Raw genomic sequence first — 24,522 nt, 5'->3', positions numbered from 1 at the left:
ATATCCTCATGTCTTTCTTACTCACTGACAGCAGTTGAGAGGTTGATTAAACAAGCTGAAGCAATCGAGAACACTTATTTCTAAATGGCATCCAGAGTGAATCCAGGAGTAAAAAGGCTGCTCATACCATCCTAACATTATAGTTATTCAAAAATAGTTGCAAATAATAATTTGATGATTCTTCATTAAGCTCTAGATCATATGCTGAAATACACACACACACTGATGACTGAAAATACTCTTATGGTTTGGATATTATACATAAAAATATAGTAATATTTGAACATTATGGTAAAGTTTGCTATTGTCTTTATTTATGCACCGGATATGAATATCAGTTTACCAATTTAGTTTAAAGTAGTAAAACTTCTGATTGGAAAAACAGATATCTCCAATATTTCAGGGTAATACTGAATTGATCTCAGGTTGAGGCTCCCATCTAACATCTTCCATCTTCCCAGTACAATAGATCAATTCTAAAACAGCAGAGGAGAGGAGAGGTGTCAGTAGAGGATAAGAGTGCCTCTGGTCTTCTAACGAATCTATTGAGACAGTCACCATTTGCTGTTCCCATTGGGAAGTTTACACCTGCTATTGGTAAAATGTAACTGAAGCTTCCGGTCTCTCCTCATATGAGGCTCTGTGTCATCTTGAGACTGTCATCAGAAGTCCATCTTCAGATGCAGCTGATTGACCCTAGACTAGAACCATGAACAGGCAAATGGCTTTTCTTTCTAATTAAAAGATGCCCCTGCTTCCTTTCTGTCAATTATTGTGCAATGCATGCAAATTTGGAATTATTCTGTTTCTATTCTACACAGTGTTCTGCAATATCCTATACTGTTTATGACCTTATCTGCTGGAACAGATGTTCTTTTAAACTCAGTCCTTTTCACATTACATTGCCCCGTTTTTATTTACTGTTAGCCCAATGAGCTCCCTTCCATAAGTTAGCACTCTCCTTCCCCTTTCCACAGTTTGACATGCTCCCTTTCTAGGCAATTCTAGGCCCATTTAGTAAAGGCAGTGAATAATCAGCCTCCAACCCCCCATTGTCTTGAGATGGCACTCCTCTGGGGCAGCAAGAGCCCCTTAGAGTGACCTTTAGATCTAGGCAGCTGCAGGGCCCCTTATCTACTACTTGGGAAACAGCCATAAATCCTAGACCACCTTGATGAAGACCCTGGTCCTCAAGTCCACACTGGCATATCTGCCTCCTCGCTCCTTCTAGTCCCTCCTAGCCTCAGTAGGTTATATAGGTCACCTCAGACAATTGCCGGCACTTCTTCTCACTCCTCTCTTGTGAGAAGGGGTCTTGCCTCTCCCTTTACCAGCAATAAACCTTTTTCTTTTTCCGTGTGTGTGTGTGTGTGTGTGTGTGTGTGTGTGTGTGTGTGTGTGTGTGTGTCTGGGTAGTTTTCTGGCAAAGTCTAATATACTCTAACATTTACATTCTGGCCTATTTAATATTCTCAACATTTAATGTTTTTTTAAATCAACTGAAATTTATTTTTAAAAGGAAACTACAATAAAGAGCAAATGCCACTTATCATAAGAAGGCAGCCACAAATATGTATTCCCGAACCCCCCAAAATGATGTCTTATTGTTGAAAGATACTGTTTTCTTTCCTCCTCCTCTTCCTTTTTCTCCTCCTCCTTCTCCAAGTAGTTTTACAAACGGGGTCAGATACACAACGCATCTTGATCAATGTCACCCCTTGCATCAATCTTCTTACTCTGAATATAAGCTATCCAGGCAGACACATTTTCTGCTCTAATGAGACGCTAAGAGAGGGGGAAATAACATTTCAAAAGTTCAGCTATATGGAAGTTACTTTTAAGGTTGTGTGGTGTGACCACGAGGTCACAGGACCGAAAATCAGACCTGAGTCACCGTCATCGGATGGAGTTTACAGTAGACAGGCCAACCTCACTTTCTGGTCCCTTTCCTCTTAAGAATCCCTCTACGCTTGACGCAACGCCAGGCGTTCACGAGAGAACTACACCCCCCACAATGCCCCGCGCGCAGCCAAGCATGTCCACCGCCGCGTCCGACAGCTTTCCCTCCCTCCCTCCTACAACTCCCACAACCCCCCTCGGCTCCAGGCCGCGGCCGGGCCCGGGGTGGAGGCGGAGGCGGAGGCGCGGGAGTTATGGAGGGGGCGGGCTCTGCAGGGAAGTGCGTCAGCGGAGGCGCGGGGAGAGCAGGGTGCTGTGGTCAGAGCTGGAGGGTGAGGCTGGCCGAGCGAGAGGATGGGCGGTGAGTGAGCGGGGCCGGCCTCGCCGGGCCGGGGGGTCGCGCCGCCGGCCCGCCGTGCCGGCCGGTTTGAGGCCGGGTTTCCCTCCCGTGCGCGGCCGGGGCCGGGCGGGTCGGCGGCGGCGAGCGGCGGCCGCGGGGCGTGTGGGGGCGCGGGGGTCGGGGGGGCCGTCCCCCGGGCCGAGCGGCCTGGTCGGGTCCCGGGGGCTCCCCGGGCCTTGCCGCGGCCCCACGCCGGGCTCGGACCTGCCAGCCGCTGCTTGTCGGGAGCTCATTTTGTTTAATTTGGTTTGATTCGAGCCCCAAAGTGAGAGAGGATTGAGCGGCACCTCGGACCCCAACTTCCCCGAGTGGTCGTTGATCGTTGCCGTCGCCCCAGCCTTCCCCGAGTCACTTCTCTTCTCCCCAACCCCGCCGCCCTGCCCGGACCTCGGGCGTGAGGTGCGGGGTGCGGGCACCTCGGGGTGCGCGGGGCCGGGGCTGGTCGGCCCGGAGTCGTTCGCCGCGGCCGTCGACGGCTCCCGCCGCCTCGGAGCCGGTCCGCGCCCGGGGGAGCGTTCGCATTTTCCCCGCTCCAGAGTTCTCTCTGGCCGGCCGGGAGGAGGAGGGGTCGTTCGGTCTCGGTGGAGAGAGCAAGGTTGCGGCCGGGGAGGTTCCAGAAGTGCTGGGGAGAGCGAGCTGGAGTGGGAAAGAGCTGTGTCCGGGCAAAGGCTCGGATCAGCCCCAGTGGGTTCCCGGAGATGCCCACCTGGCACTGTCCTCCGTGTACTCCTGCCTGTATTTTGGGAAGGTCTCCCTCTCCCGAGCAAAGGAGGAGGAGTCGATTTCCAATGCTGCTTTTTTTTTTTTATTGTGAAAATACAGTGCAGAGGAGTTACGATTACATGGGCAAGATAACGAGTCCGTTTCTTATCAAGCACTGCTGCTTTTGCCTGTGCCTTTTCCCTCACTCAAACCCAGAGTACTTTACACTCTATAACTTGTGCAAACATTCAGTCATCTCCCAAATGAAAGTGTGTGCACGGTACGCCGCTGCTCTCGGGGCCTGTCTTGTTTGTATCTGTAATGTGTATGTCCATTTCAGTGTTGTCTGTTTTAGTATGCAGGTGATAGACTAGAGAACAAGACCTCTGTCTCCGTAGCATCCTGGGTATGTGGCATTCGATAAGTACTTTCATTAGAATGAGATTTGTTTTAAGTTGAACGCTTGCTTTTTTAAAAAAATAATACCTAATTATTGCTTTAAAAGAAACAAGGGATGGGTTATAGTGTGGTTTTTGAGATTTATTTAAACATGATGTGAAATAGTTGCTCTTGAACACTAATTTCCCTTCCTTTTTTTTTTTTTTTAACTTTTAAACAGAGCAGTCTGAATGCCAGAATGGATAACCGTTTTGCTACAGCATTTGTAATTGCTTGTGTGCTTAGCCTCATTTCTACCATCTACATGGCAGCCTCTATTGGCACAGACTTCTGGTATGAATATCGAAGTCCAGTTCAAGAAAATTCCAGTGATTTGAATAAAAGCATCTGGGAAGATTTCATTAGTGATGAAACTGATGAGAAGACTTACAATGATGCCCTTTTCCGATACAATGGCAATGTGGGATTATGGAGACGGTGTATCACCATACCTAAAAACACACACTGGTATGCACCACCAGAAAGAACAGGTATTCCTTTATTTCAACTTCTCTCCTCCTGCTTATCCAATAATAGCCCAAGTGTCTTGATGATTGCCAAATTGTATATTAGCACATTTGTGAATTTTTCCTTCCTCAAACCTTAACCTGTCTCATTCTGCCATTATTTCCCCTTAACTTCTGTGCATTACTACAGTATTTACTAATATTAATCTCACATGTCATGAGGAAATAGTTGAAAAAGAACATTAGTGTAATTATCTGTTAACTGACAAAGGGACAGGTATCCTAAATCAAGTCAACAGATATGAACTGATGGTCCTTTTATAGATTAGCTGTCTTTTTTGTATATCATTTTGCCCCATATTGTAGAAGATGTAATTTGAACAATTTTGCATTTAAATCTATCATCTGTCTATCTATTTGAGACTGTTTTCAACAACTTATTGGGTAAAAGTTTTAACTTTTTTCAACAGTTTATTGGTTAAAAGTTTTCTATTATAGAAAAAAGGTCTAAGTTATTCCTTACATTTATAAGCATTTTTATTTAATGCTTATAAGACTTTAATGTTCACATATTAAATTGAAAGCTTTAGGACTCTCTGTAAGAAAAACTTTGTAGTTTATTTTTATTTATGGTTGTGTCTTTTGGCAGAGGGAAGTATTATATTTCAATCATAGCCCAGTAAGCTTCATTTATAGTGTATCAAAAGGATGGTAACATTTATGTATGAATAAAGGGGGTAGTAGGTGAAGAAAGGGGAGAAAGTTGGTTAAAATTCATTGTTAAATGGTCAGGTCTACTTATGAAGACAAAGGAGCAATTGATACTGGAATCTCTGTGAGTTATTTCATCACTAGTTCAACATTTGTTGCATTTCTGTGTGTTCTAAGACTTCATATAACTTGAAGAACAAATCCTTATTCCTTTGGAGCTAGCAGATTAGTAAGGAATGCCAGACAATAAACATCATAAATACAAGTGCAAAGATAAAAACAGTAATTACACAGTATGTTAAAAAGATGATATGCTATTAAAATATAGAGCAATTTAAAGGTGGGTATAGATTACGATTTCCAATAGGATAGTCAGAATGGGTCTCATTGAGATGATACTACTTGAGTAAAGATTCGATATAGGTAAAGATTAAAAGAAGAAATTGAACTTATAAGTAGTCAGGTTTTGGAGGAGAATCATTTTGCTTGGAAGGAATAGTTATTATTTCAATGGTCCTGTGACAGTAGTGTAATTGAAAAGTTTAAGGATTAGTAAAGAAGCCACTAGACTGAATTGGAGGGATAGGGGGAGAGAGGGAAAATGCTGCTAGGGTCCTGTTCTGCAATTGGGAGTAGGGTAAATCATATAGGACTCTCTGGTCCTAAAACATGAGGACTTTGATGCTCAATCTGAACATAATGAAGATCCACTGAGTAGGGCATTGAGTAGGAGTTGATATGGTGAGAACAAATACTCATGCAGAAGGTAGAATTGGAAGCAAATCCTGTAATCCTGATGAGTGGCACCTGAGTGGCAGCTATATTTGACTATATTTTGAAAAACAAAACAAAACCCTAAACCTCTATGATTTCCTGTTGGAGTATATAAGAGCAAGAGTTACTCTAAACTTTCTAGTCTGAAGAACTGGAAGAGTAGAAATGTGCTATCACCTGAAATGGAGACCATGGATAGTAGAGTAAGAAGCTAAAAGTTCTTATTTAATTCAGTAAGTTCCTGCCTGACTCCTTTCTAATCTATTAACATACCTCATCTGTTGTTCATTGTACTGCCATTCATTGCACTTTTTTTTGTCCTTATGTCTATATTATCATCCTGTTGGGCATTGGTGAAAGCCATTTGCTAGTCAGCAAAAGAGATTGATAATTTCCATGGAAAAATCTTTCTATTATTACTTCTTACTTTAGAAAGTAATTCAGAAAGAGATGATTGTAAAATGTTTTAAATGAAAACAACAAGATATTCTTGTTCCAGAGTCATTTGATGTGGTTACAAAATGCATGAGTTTCACACTAACAGAGCAGTTCATGCTGAAATACGTTGATCCTGGAAACCATAATAGTGGAATTGATCTAGTTCGGACCTGTGAGTACTTTGATTTCAGTTGAATAATTGGGCAGAAAAGGAAATAGTTATGTTTGCTTAACTTTATTTTTGGAAAACAATGTATTGTATGTCAATGTGAATGTGAAGTAAGTTTTCTAGTCGTATTCCAGTGACCTCTGTTCTATTAGTAATACATTTTAAAAAGTAGAAATAAACTTGCCAAATGTCAAATTACTTAGTTGAGAGAGACAGCTAACACCTGTTAGGATGGAATCCAGACTTCCAAAATACATTTTTATGTTACTTTTGAGTATAAGGACATTTGTAAAATTATAATAAACTCTTGTATGTGAGATAACACTCACACTGCCTAAGTTCATGAAAAAGTTTGAGCTCTGAATGCATCATGCTTGTCAAACATGTTCATCTGTGTAGTACCAAAAAGTGTATATGTAGTTGTAAAAAAAAAAATTGTATTATTTGATGGTTAATCTGCCCTTGTAATAACTATCTTCAAACTTCAGCATCAGTTTTCAGGGCTACAGAGGTATTTTTGAGCTTGTCTAGAAATGACTATATTATGAGAGGAAATGTTGAATATGTACAGTATTCTGTTTTGCAATGGGAATGCATAGGATTACTAATAATTAAATGATAAGAAATTGGAATGGGGTACTTGTGAGGCCATCATCTTCTCATGTTGGTAAGAAAATATAAAAAAAACAGGTATTGAGCACCTAATGTATTCCACATCCATTATGTTGAATCTATGCAAGACTAGTCATTTATAATCCCTACACATTTATAGTATTACTGCCTTTAGATCCTGTGAAGACTTGATCCTGTCTGCATTTAGAAACAGACTACTTTTGTTTCAAACCTTACTTTCCTACTTTTACTTTGAACAAGTTATTTAGGCCTCTTGTCTATGTTTCTTCAATTATAAAATAGAAATAATAATTTTCAGTAGTAATAGTTGTTGGGATTAGGTCAAAAAACATTTGTAGAATAAATGGCAATAAACTGCTAAAGGATTCAGTATTAAAATGCTTTTTCACCTTTTGAGTAAGGTCTAATTAGAATATTTCTTTTGTTGTAAAATGGTCTGAAATTATAGTAACGTAGTTATTTTTCTCCTCTTTTAAAACCAGATCTTTGGCGTTGCCAGTTCCTTTTACCTTTTGTAAGTCTAGGTTTGATGTGCTTTGGGGCATTGATTGGACTCTGTGCTTGTATCTGCCGAAGCTTATATCCCACCATTGCTACTGGCATTCTTCACCTCCTTGCAGGTGGGTCTTATCATCTTATCTAACTTGGCTTCTTTCTGTCTCCTTAGGGAGTCATAATGACTAAACATTCACCTGTAATGCTGCCTGAAAAACTCTACTGTGCTCTTATTTAGAGATGTTTTGTTTTCTTTTCTCAATTTCTCCCCAAGGTCTGTGTACATTGGGTTCAGTAAGTTGCTATGTTGCTGGAATTGAACTACTTCATCAGAAATTACAACTGCCTGAGAAAGTAACTGGTGAATTTGGATGGTCCTTCTGCCTAGCTTGTGTCTCAGCTCCCTTACAGTTCATGGCTTCTGCTCTTTTCATCTGGGCTGCTCACACCAACCGGAAAGAGTACACCTTAATGAAAGCATATCGTGTGGCATGAAAGGGAAGCCGCTTGCTTTATAAACAATTGCCATCATATTTTTTTAATATTGGTATTTTCCCCTTGCTTTCCTCATCGTTTTAATTTAATTCCTAATTTTTGTAGATGTACCATTTTATCCTAAAAATCCACTTGTTTATGTACCACTAAAGACTTAATACCACTAAAATTCATTTACTCTTGAAGTATTCTATATTTCAAAGAAACTAGGTTCAAAGTCTAGATAGAAAGACATTTCTAGAAATGATACAAATTTCTGAAAGAAAACTGTTGGAAATTTACCCAGAACAAGTACTCATGTGTGTTAAATTTTCCAGTAAGTAGATGACTATATATGTTGAGCTAGAAACACTAATTTTGGGAAACCTCTTATCATTGTCAACACTTCATATTCACTTTGCTGTTGTAGATAGCCAGTCAGTTAGCAGTATTAGTAACATTTTCAAAGACTTAAGTTCCATAAAATGGGGAAATTATTTAAGATCCTTTTTCCTAAACTTTGGCACATGACTTTATCTGAGATGAAATATGGCAGCTGTTACACTGTTGTCTGTCTACAAGAAGTGAAAAATACAGTGTTTACTTAAAAATTCCAACACCTCCAGATAAACAAGTTAATCCAGTTACAGCATATTACCTTTTTTTAAAACTCAGTAAAAATTTTCAACACTGCAAACCACTTTCAATATTTGCTCTTCCTTCTTCATACACCAGGCTTATTAAAAGTGTGCTATCTCTTAAATATTATATTAGGATTGTACAGTAAATTCTCCAACTGTTTCTCTTTATTCCAGCTAAGTACCGTAAAGAAGGTTCTAACATAATGACCCTCCAGTGCTGGGAATACTACCACAAGATCTAAAGCTGTGGCTGTCCATTAGCCTTCAACTGTGGTCTTTATTTCTTGTGGTGAAACGATGTGCCTTTCCTTGCCTAATTCCCTTCCTGGTGTGTATCAGCATTATTTTATGTCTTCTGATTTAGTCATTTTTTATAAATATGTCTATAAACATTGAACATTGAAAATCTTATTTATTTATTCCATTACTGTAGCATTTGACAGATATAAAAATATGTAACTAAGTAATTTCTTACCATATCCTAAATCTGTCTTTTTTAAAAAAATAAAATTAAAAATGAGAATTGTGCGTAGTGTCTGCATTGATTGATGTCTCCAACACATGAAAATAAAGAGTAGGGATTAGTGGAAATCTCTTCTCTATAGAAAACTTGGAGGTCTCTAGAGACCTGTCTTTATCTCCAGTGTTGGGGTTTATCTTCTAGAAAATGTGGTTACCTATTCCTCCATTACAAAGTAAGAGTTTCTTTTAGAATTTGAAAATATTTTTTTCAAACTAGTTTTGTGATCTCTACATATTGTTGTGAGTGTACATCAGTCATATTCTCTGGTTTACTCTCCATTTGCCCCTCTCCCACTTATACTTAGCCCCCAACAGAGCCTATTGTAGTTTTCTGTTTTTTTAAAGTATTAATTGTTTCAAGGGATTTCACCCTGTTGTCTCACATGAATATACTGAAGTAAAATAATCTCTATAGTTCTCTCCCATCAACTTTCAGTAAATTACTTATACAATGTTCGTACATAGACACAGTGTTTTTTGATATTAGACATTTTGCATTATTCTCTTTCCCTCTCCATGTTCCCATTCATTTGCATTATTCTCTTTCCCTCTCCATGTTCCCATTCATTCACCCTTGTTCTATATATATGAACATATGTATATATACATATGTATACTTGTATATATGCCTGTTTATGAATATATCCTTTAGGTTTATATTCCACAGATGAGCAAAAGCATGATATAACCATCTATTTTGATCAGTTTCTAATACATTATATCAGTGACAAGATAAATCCTATTCTTCCATGTAATGTTCTAAGATAGTAGCATGCTAGGTTTTTCTGAACATATTTTATGGCAACCTAAGAAATGTGCTTTAAAACCCTTTTATGGCTCCAAAAATGAACTAAGTGATGTGTATAAATATCCTCAATATGCTTTAGCAAAAGACTAATTGCATAATTTAAAGATAGCAATAAACTTACTTTAGTAAAAAGGCAGACTACCTGGGTGTTGGTCACTCATGCCCGTAATCAATCCTAGCTAACTCAAGGCTGAGATTTGAGGATTGCAGTTGAAATCCAAACCAGAAAGGAAAGTGTGAGATTCTTCAATTAAAAAAAAAAAGCCAAATTACCAAAAAAAGCCAAATATGGAACTGTGGCTCAGATGGTAGAGCATTAGCCTTGAGCAAAAAGGCAGCTCAGGAACAGTGCCCATGCCCTGAGTTCAAGCCCCAGGACTGTCAAAAAAAAAAAAAAGACTAATTCTAGAAGAATTTATTCACAAACATTGTGCCTATTACCTAAAGCATAAAACAATGGAGTCTTAGTAAATTTGACAGACCTGTTTTAAAGTTTAACCTATCCTCAATATTAGGGTATGTATATTGGAGAGAATAGGATTAATAAATCCCAAGTCAATTCAGCCACAGGGTTAAGAATGAGATGACCACACAAATCCATTTAGTTCATTTCTTCAGTGTAGACATCACCAAATTACAGATGAGTGCTGTAAGCTTATAGATCCAGTCATATCCAGTAGACCATAAGGTTAATAGTATGAAGGTATTTCAGTGTTTGATCATCATATAAAGTTTTATTTGAAATGAAAATCTGTTGAATCAATTTGGTTTTCTTATTGCAATACTGCCCTGTGTAGTTCTCAAGATAAAAATTTATTTCAGGCTCAACACTGTTTTGGCCAGGTACAGATAAGGAGGTATCTTTTGTTCCTTCAGACCTCTTCTCATAAGAGAATGACTCATACTTGTAGAGTAATAAATTGAGGGAATACAGCTACATTCTTTTTCTGTTACTACAAATGTTCTGTTGCTTGTTATATAAACATTAGTATGCTTTCAGCAGACTTGTATGAAGTAAGAACCAATTTGTATTTCTGTACTTTTATAGAGGATTAGAAATGTGAAATAAGGATTTTTCAGTTTTGTCTTCATTTAAAAAAAAAATGACTTGCCAGGTGCCAGTGGCTCACATCTATAATCCTAGCTGGTTATTGCAGGAGGCTGAGACCTGATGATTGCAGGTCCAAACCAGCCAGGGCAACAAACTCCCCATGAGATTCTTATCTCAAATTAACTACTGGAAAGCTGGAAGTTGCACTGTGGCTCAAAGTGGTAGAGCACTAGCCTTGAGCAAAAGAGCTCAGTCAGGGACAGTGTCCAGGCCCTGAGTTCAAGCCCCATGACTGACAAGAACAAAAAATACTGAGTAATACCACCTTTTTTATACTGACTTTCTTGGTGTCTCAGCGTATTAATTTAACCTCATCTTTCCTGCAACTTGTCAGTCCCTCTCAGTCTATTAGACTTCTTTTAATTTTCTTTGCCTATCTTGTCAACATACAATTACAAACATCTGTGATTCTACGAATCTCATGATCTATGGTGTTTTTCTTCACAGTCCTTAGCCTTATTTCATAGACTCTACTATCCATTTTTCTTCCAATCTCAAAATACTAAAGATGCCTGATTCAAATTTATATATATGAATATATATTTATATTATAAATATATATGAATATATATTCATGCATATATTTATATATGTATGATTATAATATATATTTATATAAATATATATGAATATATATTCAGACATTTATATTGATGTATATATATTTATACTATAAATATATATTCATACATATAAATGGATAGACATACATGTGTTTTATGTATATGTATAAAAACTTTTTTTTTGTTTGTTTGTTTGTTTTGGGTCCGGTTGTGGGGCCTAAACTCTGGGCCTGGGCGCTGTCCCTCAGCTCTTCAGCTCAAGGCTAGCGCTCTACCACTTGAGCCACAGCGCCACTTCCGGCTTTTTTCTTTTTGCTTATGTGGTGCTGAGGAATCGAACCCAGGGCCTCACTCATGCAAGGCAAGTGCTCTACCACTGAGCCACCTTACCAGCCCTAAAAACTGGTTTTATATCAAACAGTAATTTTATATATATATATATATATATATATATATATTTGATAGGTCTAATCCCTGTTGATTTATGATTTCCTACCATACTTTTTCTAAATCTCTATTAGCTAATTTTTGGAAACTATTCTTCCTCCTCAGTTTTCATGGAAGCAATTTATGCTGTCATTAAGAACAACTTACTTGAATAAACACTCAAGTTTTTCCAAGTGTTTCTCCCTGTAAAGAAGGCATATTATCTGATAGGCACAATTTCTGGGATTCAAGGGTTCTACCAGAGATGCATGGTATGTAAAGATTAATATCTAGCTTGAGAGATGAGTGCCAACTTTATATTCTTAGGTCTACTCTTAACCTTCAACCTCCCCCTGCTCCTTAATTATAATGAAGACACTTACCTCAAGAGTGTTGTAATGAAGACAACACCAATTGTTCAGCAAAAAGTAGTCACTCGAAAATGCTACTTAAGTCTGGTTTAATTACAATCTAATTTTTTGAGGAAGCCAGTAACTGGCCTTCATAAAGAAAGTGAACATTTTGACTATAAACTGTATTCATACCTTGGGTGAGAACTAGAAAGCATGTGTGGTTGACATTAACCTGTATACAAGTCAGAAATTCTTAAAGGTGAGCATGGCCCACTAGCTAAACTAACGATCAGATAGCTTCTGTATTAACAGATTACTCTGAGTATTAAATAACTTAAGTGCTTTAAACAAATCCTGAAATAGATCTCCGTAAATGCTTGGTTGTATTATGCAGAGACCAACACAGTGCATGGGAAGGAAAGGACAGTCCCTGTGGTCAGACCCACTATGCATGAAGGACTCAGAGCCACAATGACTTTCCCTGTGGCTGCCCTCTAGTAGAGATATGCACTGGGGTCGGAGTTTCTAGTTTCTAGTTTTCTTTAGTTTCTAGTTCAGGTTCACTTCAAAACAGAGCAGGCAAAAAAAAAAAAAAAACAGAGCAGGCTTCAATACTCAGGATTTTTAGCCTTTCATATTTCAAGGTGGAAGGATTTTGCCTTGAAGGTTTACATTCTTATTCTTTTTCTCAAACATAACTGCACTAGTGTGATACTCTTGACTTTTATAGATTGTGCTAACCATTGATTGGTAAGTAAAGTTTAGTAGCATCAAAATCTTAGTTCAGGAAGTGGTGCTGTGGCTCAAAAGTGGTAGAGCGCTAGCCTTGACTTGAAGAGCTCAGGGACAGTGCCCAGGCCCAGAGTTCAAGCCTCAATGACCACCCCTCACCTCAAAAAAAAAAACTTAGTTCCTTTTCTGCCACTATAGCAGAACACTTGACACACACACACACACACACGCATGCACACACACACACACACACACCCCTTCATTGTAAAAGTGATGTACAGAGGGGTTACAGTTAAGTCAGATAAAAGAGTACATTTCTTTTTGAACAGTGTCACCCCTTCCCAGTTTTTCCCTCCCATCCCCACCTACAACTTGTAGTTCATTTTCAACATAGTACCTAGTGAGTATCACTGCTGCATTTGCTGCATTTGTTCACTCACAAGGGTTTTTTAAATAGCTATTTTCGTTTTCTGTACTTTTTGTCTTCTTTGTAAGTTTACATTTTGGGGAGGGTAAAGGGGGGGCACAGAAGAGTGGGATAAACAATTGATACTTAGAAAGAACAGCTTTGGCTAGGAGTCCAAGAGCAAGAACAGTAATCCCAGCTGTGAGGGTGGAGCCATCATGGTGTAGTCATGTCTCAGTGTTCCCAACTCTTAATGTTACAGTGGCAATTCAGGTTCAACATAGTTTTGGTAGGGATAACTATTCTAATTATGGTTTTGCCTTTATTTAAAAATAGAATACTGGTCTATTGGAGGACCAGAATCTCTTGAGGTTTGTTTGCTTGCTTTGAAAACCAACTCATACTATGTCTAACTCAATTTGATCGGGACCCTTCATTTTAAGTTCTAGAGATGGTAGTGGATTTCAGATGCACAGAGCATAGATAAAACTGCTGAATATACTAACAGTGGATTATGCATATCCATTTAAGAAAAGACACAAGGCAAGTGGTAGATTTCTTATTCCCTGGGGTCAAAGATACGAAAGTTTAAAAATGATCCTCCCCTTTTTGTTTTAGAGTTCAAATACTGACTTTGAGACTGAAGAACTCAATTTTGTGATTCCTAATCATCCAGCCATCTCCCCAGGTCATGCTTCCTCCATCTACTCCCTCCCCAATGCCTTTGTGTACACATTTGAAATATGGGTGGGAGGAAGAAAGGAGGGAGAAAGAAAACACTGCTATCTCATTCATATTGAAATGAGTAAGATTGTACAATGAAATCAGGTACAATTAGGTCAGGTCACATTTAATATGTGGGGGGAAAGCATGAGTGCTCTAACAGATCTCCTAGTGAAGACCTCTTTTATTTTGGGTGCGTATTCATTAACAGGTTATATTTCTTCAGGAGGAAACTACTGTGTATTTTCAATCAGGTGCTGTCCCCCCAAATCTGACCAAAATTGTTTAATTTTATCTTGATAGTGCTCATCTTGACTTAGAGTGTTTTCTTAATAAGTAATCGTATATTTCTTTTTGAAATATTTTTCTTGTTTAATCTATAATGATCTCCTACATTGCCTTTTTTTCTATTTTTTTCTACATTGCCTTTCATAATTACTTAGAAACACATTCAATTTTTACCCAATTACTCTCAAGGTAGTTTGTAGGTTCTTTTAATGGCCTTACCTGTCCACCAACAATTTCCGTACTTTGGACGTAAAGACCTCTAATTTTTGTAGTGGCATATGACCTGTCCCACCTAGCAGAAACCAAGTAAACTAAAAATAATATAAATAAATAAATACTGGTTGTATGCCACTAACTTTTATCCTGAATATGTTATGAAGCCACAGTTTTTAAAACATTACTCTTTCACATCACAGGTATCAAATATTGTTTTCCCTTCATTTTAAATGGCTTTTTCTTACCTTAGATCCTTAATTTCCCATTTATTTTTCAGTTGTCTCTTATTTTTTTCATGTTAATATTCTTTATTAAGTTTTCTGGACACTTACCAACATTGGGTTAGTGCTTTTATATTTCTAGAACATTCTGAAGTTGTTGAAAGCAGCAGTAGGTTGTTAATGCACTTGTCAGGGAAGTCCAACTTATATGATGCTGTTAGTCATCCCTCCTCTTAAACTCCATAGATCCATTCTTTTCATAGTTTTATAATTAGGTGTTTCAGTCCCTTTTGTGAAGTCAATAAAAGGGCTATCATAATTACAGTGTAATTAGTTAAGTATAAAAACTAATGGTGGTAGTAAAAGTCTCTTGTCTTTTCACCTAGGTTTATCTTTGGCTGACAGGCCTGAAATAGGGAAAGAAGCTTGGTCAGCATCTCTCTATTCTCCATCATTTTCTCTCTGATCCTTCTCTAGTCAAACCAGGAAGATAGTACATTTGGGGAAAATATATGTGGCTGATATTGTGGTATGTGATTCTGGTCCACGGAGGGTCCATGAATAATTATCCTTTGCAGCTCTTCAGATTGTAGTTCTTTTAATAAGTGAAATTGGTATCTTTCCTTCTATTGTTAGCACTCTTGGTTCCATTCCTTGCAGACTGGCTCTTTTTTGATGGGTTCACATTACCCTCAAGTTATTTAAGAGTTCTCTTTCACAGGGCTCAGGCCAGGGTCTTTTCATACATACATAGAATGTACTTTCATGTTCACCCTCTCCTTTCTCCCTGTCCAGCCCCTCCCATTGGCTCTCTTTCAGGTTCTCTCTCTACAATAGAAAACTTCAGAATAGTTGTCTTTCTGAGTGTGACTTAACTTGCTTAATATGATAATCTAAGCAAATGATATAATTTAATTTGTCTTTATGATTGAGTAAAACTTCCTTTTCTTGATGAGCACCAAGGCTCATTCCATAGTTTGGCTATTTTGAATAGTGCTGATGTCAACAGGGGTATGTATACTGATTTTCATTTCTTCAGATCTATGCCCAGGAGTGGTAAAGCAGGATTATGTAGTAGTTCTAGTTGTAGTTTGTGAAGAACCTCCACACTGATTTCCATAGTGGCCGCACTAATTTACACTCCCATCAACAATGTGTAAGGGCTTCTGCCCCCTCACCTTCACATGGGCATTTGTCTATTTCTTGATGATGGCCATTTTGATAAGGGTGAGTGTAAATATCACTGTTGTGATTTAAATTTCCTTTTTTGCGAAGGAGATGTAACTTCATTTGTGTTCATTTAGAATACCCTTATATACCTACCTAGGGGTCACAGACAAAAGGCTGTGTTCACTTTTTTTCATTCTCTGTTTCTGTGAAGAATTAATTCTACATAGACATGCCCACATCCCAAATCATGTTGTTAGAATTCTTAGTAGATTTTTCTTCCAATAGAAAATTTTAGATTTTTATCAGTTTTCCTTTATTTTCATGTGTTCTTTGATTTTTCTAAAAGGAATACTAAGCAAAACATACTTACAAATATTAGCATATGAGTCATATATCAGTATATAAATCAGTGTATGAGTCATTGCTCCAAAATTATCATATTAATTTTGTGCTACATGCTTTCCCACATTATCCTTTGCTTTCTTTTCCTCATCTCTCCTTAATCAGGTCTGGCCAGTTTTGTTCTCTCTGTACCTGAGATTGGTATTGATTCACCAACAAAAACAAGAAACAAAATTATAAAATGAAGAAATGAAGATAATTTAAACCAAATAAAACATTAAATTTAGAGTTACTAAATTGAAATATATTGTATGGACTTGTTCTATCATATTTCTTTTTTTCTATCATATTTCTTAGTTCATATCTATACAATCTACTTAAAATGAAAATAATCTTAGCTTTGTATTAGAATTTCTTTTAAATATCATGTTTGGCTTGTTTGTTGTCATGTTTTTCTTTCCTTAATTCACTCTATATATAACTGTCAGAAAATTAATAGATTGTTTTATCTGAGAGGTTTTTTAGTATCATTTCCTTAATATTTTATTGTAAAAGACAAGCAGAAACAGTGAAATATTGCTCAAATTGATATATTTTTTATAGCAATTGGTAAATATTGGTTGCTGAAGAAAAGTTCTGAAATAATACAGTGTGATAACAGAAAATTCTTAATAATGTAAACTACATTTATGTGCTCAGAGGGACCAGGCAGTTTGCATAGAAAGACCCAATCTTTCCAGGTCTCTTAACTTTGTAAGAAAAGCCGAAATTTGTGTTTTTTTAAAATAAAAAATTTCCTGGTTTTTAAACATTAGAAATTAGTTTCTTTTTTTTTTGTGAAAATATTGTACAGAGGGGTTACAATTACATGGGCAAGATATTGAGTACATTTCTTATTAAGCATTGTAGCCTCCTCCCTTGTTTCCCCTTCCCATCTCTTCCCTTCCTCCCCACCCCCCTCCTACCCAATCCGCCCCCACCCCAAAGTTGTAAAGTTCGTTTTTCTTTTTCTTTTTTTTTTTTTAAATTTTATTTTATTTGTGAACATACTGTACAGAGGGGTTACAATTACATGGGCAGGATAATGCATACATTTCTTACCAAGCATTGCAGCCTCCTCCTTTGTTTACCCTTCACCTCCCTTCCCAGCCTCCCCCCTCCCCCCACCAATCCTTCCCCCCCTCTCCTCCCCCACCGACATTGTAAAGCTCGTTTTTGACATGACAATTTGTACTTCTCATTGTTGCAACAGGTCTACCTGAATCCTTAAACGACTTGTTTTTCCCCATCTCCTCCACAAGTTATACTGACATCAAATATATTGAAAGCGGGGGGGGGGGGGGGGGGGGGGGGGGGGGGGGGGGGGGGGGGGGGGGGGGGGGGGGGGGTTATACTGTGGGGGAGGGACATACAAAGCAACAAAGAAATAATCTTATAAATGCGTTAGAAACACATGCATGAAAGAAAAAAACATTAAAATACCTATCTAAGGGTTCATTTTCCTAACATCACATTATCTGACTTTCCGCTTGACTCATACATATACTAGATATTGCAAATAAGGGAAACCATGGGACCTGTGTTTCTTTGTGCCTGGCTTACTTCACTTAATATAATTTTTTCCAAGTTTTTCCATTTCCTAACAAATGGGGCAATGTCATTCTTTCTGATGGAGGCATAGAATTCCATTGTGTATATATACCACATTTTCTTGATCCATTCATCTACTGAAGGGCATCTGGGTTGGTTCCATATCTTAGCTATGGTAAATAATGCTTCAATAAACATAGTTGTGCTGGTAGCTTTAATGTGGTCTTGTTTGTAAACATTTGGGTAAATGCCCAAAAGTGGGATTGCTGGGTCATAGGGGAGCTCTATCTGTATGTGAAGTCTTTTGAGGAACCTCCATACTGCTTTCCAAAATGGTTGACAAGTTTACATTCCCACCAACAATGAAGTAAGGTTCCCTTCTGTCCACATCCCCTCCAGCATCTGTTGTTGTTAGAGTTCTTGATTTTTGCCATTCTAACTGGGGTGAGGTGGTATCTCAATGTTGCTTTCATTTGCATTTCTTTTATGGCTAGGGATGTTAAGCATTTCTTCATGTGTCTATTGGCCATCCTTCTTTCTTCTTCAGAGAAGTTTCTCTTTAAGTCTTTAGCCCACTTATTTATTGGGCAGTTGTTTCTTTGAGGATTTGTTATTGCGGGATTTAATTTTTTTTTTTAAATTTTTTTTTTGAGTCTGGTCATGGGGCCTGAACTCTAGGCCTGGGGCGCTGTCCCTCAGCTCTTCAGCTCAAGGCTAGCGCTCTACCACTTGAGCCACAGTGCCACTTTCGGCTTTTTTCTTTTTGCTTATGTGGTGCTGAGGAATCGAACCCAGGGCCTCATGCATGCAAGGCAAGCACTCTACCACTGAGCCACCTTCCCAGCCCCAAGGGGGGGCGATTTAATTTTTTGAGTTCCAAGTATATTTTAGATATGAGACCCTTGTCCGTTGTATGGCTAGTGAAGATCTTCTCCCAATCTGTGGGCTTTCTATTGATCTTGCTAGCTATGTCGTTTGCCATGCAGAAGCTCTGCAACTTTATGCAATCCCATTTGTTCAACCTTTCTTTGATTTGTTGTGTTTCCGGGTCTCTATTCAGAAAATTTCAGCCTGAGCCAAGGAGACCTAGGGTTTCTCCTATTCCATCCTGTAATGTTTTCAGAGTGTCTGCTTTGACTTCGAGGTCTTTGATCCATTTGGAGTTGATTCTGGTGCAGGGTGATATATAAGGATCTAGCTTTAGTTTTCTACATGTAGTTACCCAATTTTGCCAGCACCATTTACTGAAGAGGCTGTCTTTCTTCCATTCTATTGTTTTAGCTCCCTTATCGAAGATTAGATGGCGATAGGTCTGTAGGTTCATTTCTGGGTTTTCAATTCTATTCCATTGGTCCTGAGGTCTGTTCTTATGCCAATACCTAAAGTTCGTTTTTCGACATAACAACTTGTACATCTCATTGTTGCAATGGGTCCACCTGTATCCCTATTTAAACGATTTGTTTTTTTCCCTTCCCCTCCACAAATTATACCAACATCAAATACAGTGAAAGCAGGGGTTATACCATGGGGAAGGGACATACAAAAGCAACAAAGAAATAATCTTATAAATATGTTAGAAACAATTGCATGAAAGAAAAAAAAATTGAGCAACTCCGCCATTCGTAATAGCTCCACAAAAAATAAAATACCTAGGATTTAACCAAAGAAGTGAAGGACCTCTATGATGGAAACTTTAAAAACCTGAAAAAGGAAATCAAAACAGAACTTAGAAAGTGGCAAAGACTCACATACTCCCGGATTGAAAGGATCAACATCGAGAAAATGGCAATACTTCCCAAGGCTATCTACAAATTCAATGTGATACCTATCAATATTCCAACCTCATTCTTCAAGGAAATAGAAGAGGCAATCCAAAAATTCATATGGAACAATAAAAGACCCCGAATAGCACAAACGATCCTCAACAGAAAGAACAGTGCTGGAGGAATATCAATACCAAATTTCAAACTCCTACTACAAAGCCATAGTAATCAAAATAGCTTAGAAATTAGTTTCTGCATTACAGTGATTAAATATTTCTTTGTAACCTTTGTGTGATTTCTTTGTGACTTCTTGTGTGATAGTTGACTATGGATTTTGTAGTTAGACCCCCATGAAGGATATATTAAGTGACCGAGACACGTTGGATTTTATTTTTTCACTTGTCACACGGGATGATAATTCTTTTTTCCTGAAAGATGTTAATGAAGGTAAAATAAGATAATCTTTATATAGCCTGGCACTAGATGGATACATAGTAAGAGGCCAAGTACATCTGGTGATGGCTGGTGAGACTTTTGGAGTCTTCATTGACTGAAATAAGCCAAACGAGTCTACTCATTGGCTTTAGGGAGTGGCACAGGAAGTAGCAAACAAGTATAAAACAGCCAAACTCAAGTTCCCTTGAATTCATTGCTTTATTTAAAAATTTTTTATTGTTACTATAAGGAGAGCTTACAATTACATAAGTCAGAATGTCACCTCTTCCCTCACTCTCCCATTTTTCCTCCCACCCCCACCCACAAGTTGTATAGTTCATTTTCAACATACTGTCCAGTATCATTGTGGCATTTGTTCATGCTTTCTCCCTCCATTTCTGTGCCTTTCTTTATACTCTGAAACACATATACCCTAACAAACAATATGAAGAAAAAAATACCATAAAAATCACATCCTGTTTTCATTTCCTGGAGTTCATTTTGATAAGGATTATTTTATATGACATTGTGCCTTTGTGTTCCTATTATAAGATTATCCTCCTTTGGTCTCACTGTGTGTGAATGCCTAGAGGCACTGCTTTATTTTTGCTTTCTAACAGTCATCTTACATTTATTGAGAGGTAGGAAACATTTTACAAAGAAAACTAGTTCTCTGAACTCAGCTCTTGATGTGTCTTTACTTCTGTTTTGTCATTTTTTCCAAGTTCTGTGTCCATCTAGTGGTATGAAAACTGATTTTTAATTTAATTTTATCGTAAAGGTAATATACAGAGGGCTTACGGTTACATAAGTAAGTTACATATGTATGGAACATTGTTACCCCCTCCCTCTTTTTTCTCCCACTTTCCCTAAGTTGTAATGTTCATTCTAACATAGCATCTTGTATCACTGTTGCATTGATTTGCTCTTTGTCCTTTGTCTCACAATTTTGTTATTCTTCCCTTCCCCAAATCAGATAAATGTATATACAAGATACAGATTATCAAAATAAAAAACAATGGATAAATAGTGGATAAACAAAGAAAAAAAGAAAAAAAAAGCTTCACACAGTATATTAACAACAACAAACCTCTTGTTTCCATATCTTGGAGTTCATTTCAATTAGCATCATTTTATGTGATTATATGTACATAGCTATTGGGCTATTGTGATCCTCTGCTAGGACTATCCTAGACATATATTAATTATTACAAACGGGAAACCATGGATTCTATGTTTCCTGGAATCTGGTTTACTTCACTTAAAATGATTTTTTTCCAAGTCTTTCCATTTCCTTATGAATGGGGCAATGTCATTCTTTCTGGTGGAAGCGTGTGTGTGTGTGTGTGTGTGTGTGTGTGTGTGTGTGTGTGTGTGTGTATCTATGTGTGTCTGTGTATACCACATTTTCTTGATCCATTCTTTTACTGAAGGGCATCTGGGTTGGTTCCATATTTTAACTATTATAAATAATGCTGCAACGAACATAGTTGTGCTGGTAGCTTTAATGTGGCCTCAAAAAAATTGAACCCCTCCAATAAAAAATCCTAAAGAAACAACCATCCCGTTAATAAGTGTGCTAGGATTACAGACGTGACCCACAGGCGCCTGGCTTACTTTATATTTCGAACTGCAAGTTTTACTGCTGTCTTTTAGGTGCTGATGATTCCTGACACTGACAAAGACTTTGAATTTGGAAACATACTAAGTTGTTGCTTGAACGACTTCGGAGTTTGTTTTTAATTTTTGCTATTTTATGTTAAGGCTTAGCATAGTTGACTCTGTTCATTATACTTTCTTTTCATGCACTACTGCTTTGAATGTAACATATCACATTAATATTTGACATACAATTTATGTATTTTATTAGTGTAATTTCTTTTTTTGGGGGGGGGGGTCCGGTCATGGGGCCTGAACTCTGGGCCTGGGCGCTGTTCCTCAGCTCTTCAGGTCAAGGCTAGCGCTCTACCACTGAGCCACCTTCCCAGCCCCAGTGTAATTTCTTATAGTACATTTTGCTGCATCTAAATCATGAAGGCACAGAAGATATGACTTGTTTAAACTTTCAGGAGGTTATTTTCTTAATCAGAATTTTTTGTAAGACATTTTTTACTTCCTTATTTCTCAGGCTATAAATGAAAGGATTCAGTAAGGGGACTATAATTGTAAACAGAATAGCAGCAGGTATGTCTTTATCTCCTTCTTCTAGTAAATTGGGCCTAATGTACAGGAAGAAAATAGATCCATAGTATAGTGACACAGACAAGAAGTGAGAGGCACAGGTAGAAAAAGCTTTGATCCTTCCCTCTTTGGACTTCATTTTGAAAATTGTAAAAAGAATGTAAAGATAAGAAATTAAAACACTACCTATTGTGAAGACTTGAATTAAGCCAGAAAAGACAAATAGCGCAAGTTCATTGATGTAGGGGTCAACACAGGAGAGTCTATACAAGGGAAGAATGTCACAGTAGAAGTGATTGATGCGATTAGATTTACAGAAAGCTAATCTAAATAGTAGCCCTACATGAATCATAGAATGGAGATTTCCAGCTATGTAGGCTCCTGTGATCATCTGAGTGCAGAGTTTCTTAGACATCCTAGTGTGGTACTGCAGTGGGCTACAAATGGCCACATAGCGGTCATAGGCCATTGCTGCCAGAAGAAAGCAGTCTGCAGTTTCAACTGTGCAAAGAAAATAGAATTGTGCAATACATTCATAAAATGAAATCCTTTTGTCTTCAGAAAGCAAATTCTCTAACATCTTGGGGGTAATGGCACAAGCACAGCAGGAATCCACAAATGCTAGGTTACCTAAAAATATGTACATTGGTGTGTGAAGAGACCGTTCTTTTGAAATAAGTATCATCAGTCCAATATTCCCTAACATGGTGATCAAATAGATGACAAGGAACACCACAAACAGAAGGTTCTTCAGGTCTGGGTGGTCTGTAAGCCCCGTGAGGATAAACTCGCTTTGAATGCTTCGATTTTCTTCAACCATTTTCAAATTTTCTGAAATTTTTTTTGAGAAGTTAGGAATATATCACATCCCCACACATTATTAATCTCTCTGTTTCAAGGGGAGATAAACTATAACATTTCTATAAGTGTGCATGGATTTAGTGTATGTTCAATTCTGAGAGACAATCAACCTTCTTAGAACATTACATTTTTAAAATTTTGTATGCTGGGAATCAGTCCCAGGACCTCGTGCATTCTAGGCAGTTGGTCTATCAATGAGCAATATCCTCAGTCTCTGAGGCTATATTATTTGTTCTCTATACATTTTTTAAAGCATATTTGCAAGGAGGTCTTGAAAACATCAAACTTTTTTGTGAGATATATTAGGACAAAATTTCTCCATAGAGTTTAGGTTGAACTGATTTATAATTTAGATGTCACCTACGACTATCGTACTTACCTGAACAAGTTCAATGACTATAAATGTAGTGGCTAAGACTCTGTGAAATAATATTGTTGCACATCTGTGATCATCACAGCCTTGTACACAATACCTCAGAGATGGAAACAATCTGAATGTCAAAGGAAAAACTGAATGGATAACATATGACCCGTAAAATGCAATAATATTCACTGAATAAGAAAAGAATAAAAATTTGACACATAATGACACATAATAGTGATCTTTGTAGTAAAATGTAAGTGCGTCTAATGCCATTAAATTCATAGTAAAATATAGCTTAAAAGGTAAAAATATATTATGTTCTAGCTAATGCAATAAACAAATGGCAGTCCTGGGCTTTGAATTCAGGGTCCTTTTTTTTTTTTTTTGCAAACCTCTATTACTTGAGTTTGTTTTTTATACAGGGCCTTAAATTTTGCTGGTTTTGGACTACAACTCATCTACCTCTGTTTCTGCAGGGGCTGGGATTATAGTGATATGGCACTGCACCTCGTTATTTGATAAAATAGAATCTCACTAGTTTTATATAGTACTCAAACTACTCAAATCACAATCTTTTTTTCTGCCTTTCAAAGGAATTGCAGGCATGCAGTCTTATGCCTGGCATAAGAAAAAGACTTAAAAGATGATTTTAATTTACATGTTATTGGTAGTTTTCTATATATTTGCATTCGCCCTAAACATGTAACAATCAATGCCCTATGGAGGAGGGTGAATACTTGTGCAGTATTTGTCATGAGGGACAGACAGAGAATGGAAGCAGGGAGAATAAGAGAATAAGGAAAAGGCAAAACCCTTTCTATAATACTGCCTATATAAGCAACGACATTTATTCATACGTTCAGGTGTATAAAGAAATGTAAATGCTATTAAAGAAATGTGGGAAATCATAAGGGTTAAAATGGATAAATTTGTATGCATGTACATGTACATATATAGCAAAATCTTGAATAAAATTAAATACCAAACAAAAATAGAGATTAATAAATAGTATTAAATAAATAAATGTTAATTTTCTCTATTTTCTTTCTGTGAAAAACACTTCCAGGAAGAATAATTTCTATGAAACATGTATATGATTTGAACTGAAAACAATTTTGGGCCTATTTATTTTTCCTATTAAAAAGAAATGATTACATTTGATGCTTTCTACAGTGTAGTAAAATAGAAACAATACACTGTGGCTTT

At 37.5% G+C, this 24,522-nt stretch overlaps 2 protein-coding genes across 6 annotated transcripts; one reads left to right on the top strand and one right to left on the bottom strand.

Annotated features, from left to right (window-relative positions):
- Positions 1-2,176: 2,176 nt before the first annotated feature.
- Positions 2,177-8,764, top strand: Cldnd1 (claudin domain containing 1). 5 transcript variants are annotated; one of them, XM_042676824.1, is made up of 6 exons: positions 2,201-2,260; positions 3,357-3,407; positions 3,621-3,930; positions 5,891-6,001; positions 7,114-7,251; positions 7,401-8,764. In XM_042676824.1, exons 3-6 carry the CDS (start codon positions 3,639-3,641, stop codon positions 7,619-7,621), a joined length of 762 nt encoding a protein of 253 aa, XP_042532758.1. In that variant the 5' UTR covers positions 2,201-2,260; positions 3,357-3,407; positions 3,621-3,638; the 3' UTR covers positions 7,622-8,764. The 5 variants fall into 5 exon arrangements, with proteins under 5 accessions (XP_042532755.1, XP_042532756.1, XP_042532758.1 ...); XM_042676820.1 differs by having other exon boundaries at positions 2,242-2,260; positions 3,364-3,407; XM_042676821.1 differs by lacking the exon at positions 3,357-3,407 and having other exon boundaries at positions 2,177-2,260.
- Positions 8,765-21,975: 13,211 nt separating this feature from the next.
- LOC122105661 (olfactory receptor 5K1-like) lies at positions 21,976-22,911 on the bottom strand. The gene has a single exon (XM_042676985.1). The coding sequence runs from the start codon at positions 22,909-22,911 to the stop codon at positions 21,976-21,978; it is 936 nt and encodes a 311-aa protein (XP_042532919.1).
- Positions 22,912-24,522: the final 1,611 nt, after the last annotated feature.

The sequence above is a fragment of the Dipodomys spectabilis genome, unplaced genomic scaffold (assembly GCF_019054845.1).
Source record: "Dipodomys spectabilis isolate Male_0828 unplaced genomic scaffold, ASM1905484v1 ptg000032l, whole genome shotgun sequence".
NCBI lineage: Eukaryota > Metazoa > Chordata > Mammalia > Rodentia > Heteromyidae > Dipodomys > Dipodomys spectabilis.
Note: the sequence above shows the minus strand (reverse complement) of the source record. Positions and strands in the feature narration are given on the sequence as shown.

Excerpts from the sequence above, each read along its gene's own strand:
- Cldnd1 (XM_042676820.1), top strand. Across the intron at positions 3,931-5,890 it reads TGCACCACCAGAAAGAACAG|AGTCATTTGATGTGGTTACA; the intron begins GTATTCCTTTAT and ends TTCTTGTTCCAG. Across the intron at positions 6,002-7,113 it reads AATTGATCTAGTTCGGACCT|ATCTTTGGCGTTGCCAGTTC; the intron begins GTGAGTACTTTG and ends TTTTAAAACCAG.
- LOC122105661 (XM_042676985.1), bottom strand. The coding sequence starts at position 22,911 with ATGGTTGAAGAAAATCGAAGCATTCAAAGCGAGTTTATCCTCACGGGG.